We start from the raw sequence: 3,315 nt of genomic DNA, 5'->3' as shown, positions 1-3,315 counted from the left end.
CACACACACACGCACACACCCACACACACGCACCCACACACACTCACCCACACACACGCACACACACACGCACCCGCACCCACACACACAGACACTCCTCTCAAACCATGTCTTTGTCCAAAATCTGAACGTTTTGGTCCTCAAAAGAAGAATTTGTAATAGAGGTGGTTCACATGTATAAATACCCGGGTGTCTTAATTGACAATTCCCTCATTTTCAAGCGACACGTAGAGAAAGTTGTGAAGAAACTGAGGAAAAAAAAAATTATTTTCAGAATAGTTTGTACTTTTCTTTTAATGGAAAAAAGGCCTGTTGGTGAAATGTTTTTTTCTTGTGCTGGATTATGGAGATCTTTTGAATATTAATGCTTTTGCGCATGTGTTTATGAACGATTAACACAGATTACCATGCTTCTCTGAGGTTCATTACAAACTGTATTGACACATTTCTGTGTTCTCAGGTGGGGTGGCCTGCTTTGGTCATTTGAAGGAACAGTCATTGTTACACTTGTTTATATAAGGCACTACTTGGACTCCTGCCATCTTCCATTTGCACCCTGATTACACAGAGAACTGCTGGTCCTTTTTCACTTCGCTCACCAGATTATTTGTTGTTTTCTGTTCTACTACTACTACTACTAATAATAATAATAAGCAAGAAGTTGAGGAGACAAGGAGATAAGGAAAAGATGCTTGAAGATGAGATGACAACATGAGGATGTGAAAACATAAGGAGATAAGGAAGCTTGAAGATGAGAAAATGAAATAAAGAGGCAAAGTGATAAAATGGGAGGAGATGAGAAGAAGAACAGAGGACAAGGATTCAAGGAGATAAGGACACAAACAAGACGACAATGAGATAAAATACATAAGATGGTTTCTCCTGTTCACTCAAACCTGTTCTGATCCAGATCCTTTTTTTAAACTGTTTGAGAATCTAGAAATTTAAGAAAAAACTGATGTTTCAAGAAACGGAAGGCCCTCTTCAATACTGAAGGCCAACAGGATGTCTAACAACAGAACCAAGACAGTAATAATCAGAAACCTGAAACGGGAGACCATTCAGAACACCAGACAACAGGACTGTCGTGGGATTGTTCAGGACATCCAAAAACAGAACCGAGGTGGTACCAATCAGATCGCACTGTTCAGGATGTCCGGACCTCAGGCTTGGGTCATTTTTTTGATTCTCTGTTCTGATTCTTTCCTTGTTCTCTGCTGGACATCAGTATTTTTGGATTCATTTTGGACTCACTGAATGTTTTTTATCTGTTAATTAAAAAGTGACATGCTGCTTCTGTCAGTCTGTTTTTGACTTTGATTTGCTTTGGTTCCATTTTAGTGTCTGATAAATTCTGGTGAACATCAAGATGTCAGTGGAATCATATTGCAGGTTTAACTCCTGAAACTTTGGCTGCAGAGAAGCTCGATGTTGATAGACAGTTTCCAGTTTGTGCAGCAGAAATTACAGAGCTTCATCTCCTCGTCCATCAGTTTCCTTTGGACTCGTTCAGCAGCAAAAGACGACTGTCAGGAGTCTTAATCTAATAACTTTCATCCTGAATCTATCTGCTGATTGTTTCTAAGCCTCAGTTAATATTTGGATCCTCACCTGGAAAAGTTGTACAGCTGATAAATAGCAGGTGATGGATGTGGCCTTGCCTAGCCAACATGAAAAAGAGAAAGACTATTATTTCTTATCATTTTCTTAACATTATAAGCAGTGGAGTGTTATCAGGGGAGCAGAAAGGAGGTGCTCTGATAGACTGTCACCTCCTCTCCTCAGATAGCATCACACAGAGATGAGAGGGGGAGGATGGGCGAGGGGGAGGACGCTGAATGACAGAGATATTACCGCCGTGGAAGATTTGAGCCTTGATTTCCTCCATGACAAATGACCCAGTGAGGAGAGGAGCAGAGGAGGAGGTGTGGACAACAGACTGTCTGACAGCTCAAATTATAGGAAGAATATCCTGAAATCTGCAGCTCAGGTTTACTACAGGACTCTGCTGGTCATAGACACAGGAAGTCCAGCTTCAGACTCGTAGTCCACACAGGAAACAGTCCAGGTTCAGGTTGGTCATGGACACAGAAAGTCCAAGTTCCAAATGAAAACAGATTAATGTTATGATCAGAATAAGTCTAAATGTTCTTGGAACTGGGTTCAAGGTGTTGGAGCCCCCAAGAACTCTTGAATGTTTTCAGGAAACAGAAGACTGAAGTTAGAAAACCCAATCAGAGCCACAGCCAAGTCTGTTCCAGTCCTGGTCCAAATTGGATCAGATAAAACATGAAATATGTTTTGGTGTTGGGTACACATTTTACAGTTCTGCAGTTCTCCACAAAGTCCAACAGAACCATAAAGACTAGGTTCTCTGTACCACTAATGTTAGGCTTCTGTCAGTAAAAAAAGTTGAGAATCTTCCTCACCAGAACTTTTATTACAGTAAAACGATTTGACAATATTTTAATTCTTTTTAAATCAACATTTCAGAATCCGAACACAGTGATAGTGTTAGATCTGCTTCAACACATCTGGTCCACTCTTTAAACTCTGACCCAGTAAAAATCTGCATCCATTCAAACAATTGAGAAAGCTCCTCGGATGAGAAGCGAAACGCCTTCAACTACAGAATAGAAGTCCAGTTGTTTTTGTTTTTTAACCTTTTTTAATTCCATTCAAAGAACCAACAAAAACCTTCAGCGATACCACTACGCCTCAGCTCAGGAAACACTGGAGGTAAGTCTCATCCACACCTATTAGATCAGCCAATCACAATCAGCCAAATCCATCACATGCTTCAATCAACCAGGAAGTAGCATCAAAAGACTTCAGAACAATGTTCAGATGTGGATGAGAATGGTAGAGCCCTGCAGCATGTGAGTACCTCCTCAAGTGTGTGAATACTTTCTGCACTGTGTGAATACTTTCTGCACTGTGTGAAGACCTCTCAGTTAACCCTCCCATGTTACAAGAGCTTCTCTATGTCTCTCCATCTTTTCAGGGCTTCCGGAGGATTGAACTTACTTTTGTGCAGAAAAGTCTTTAGTGGGAAAGTCTTGCTCATGTAAACATGCTGTATTACTTCTTCTGTTGTGGTGTGGATCAACCTGGGGTTGGAGCACCTTTCTTGTTACTTGTACTGCCACGTAGTTTTATGAGTCCTGGAAGCCCTGGTCTTGTGAGTACTCTGTAAATATTATTGTCATTGGATTTAAAGTTTACAGGATTTATTGAGAAGCAAAGACAGATTTTGCATTGGAAGATTTCTTATGGTTATTGGTTTTTGGTTGTAGGATCAAAGGTAAATTCTGG

The 3,315-nt window shown here is 40.6% G+C and overlaps 1 protein-coding gene across 1 annotated transcript in view; it reads left to right on the top strand.

Annotated features, from left to right (window-relative positions):
* LOC108251383 (transcription factor COE3-like) overlaps positions 1 to 1,302 on the top strand; it is a 73,003-nt gene extending 71,701 nt beyond the window's left edge. Inside the window, exon 16 of the mRNA XM_037980883.1 lies at positions 461 to 1,302. Coding sequence (XP_037836811.1) covers positions 461 to 519 — 59 coding nt within the window. The 3' untranslated portion in view covers positions 520 to 1,302. The remainder of the gene's footprint in view (positions 1 to 460) is intronic.
* Positions 1,303 to 3,315: the final 2,013 nt, after the last annotated feature.

The sequence above is a fragment of the Kryptolebias marmoratus genome, linkage group LG17, assembly GCF_001649575.2.
Source record: "Kryptolebias marmoratus isolate JLee-2015 linkage group LG17, ASM164957v2, whole genome shotgun sequence".
Lineage (NCBI taxonomy): Eukaryota > Metazoa > Chordata > Actinopteri > Cyprinodontiformes > Rivulidae > Kryptolebias > Kryptolebias marmoratus.
This window is presented reverse-complemented; position numbering and strand designations above follow the sequence as displayed.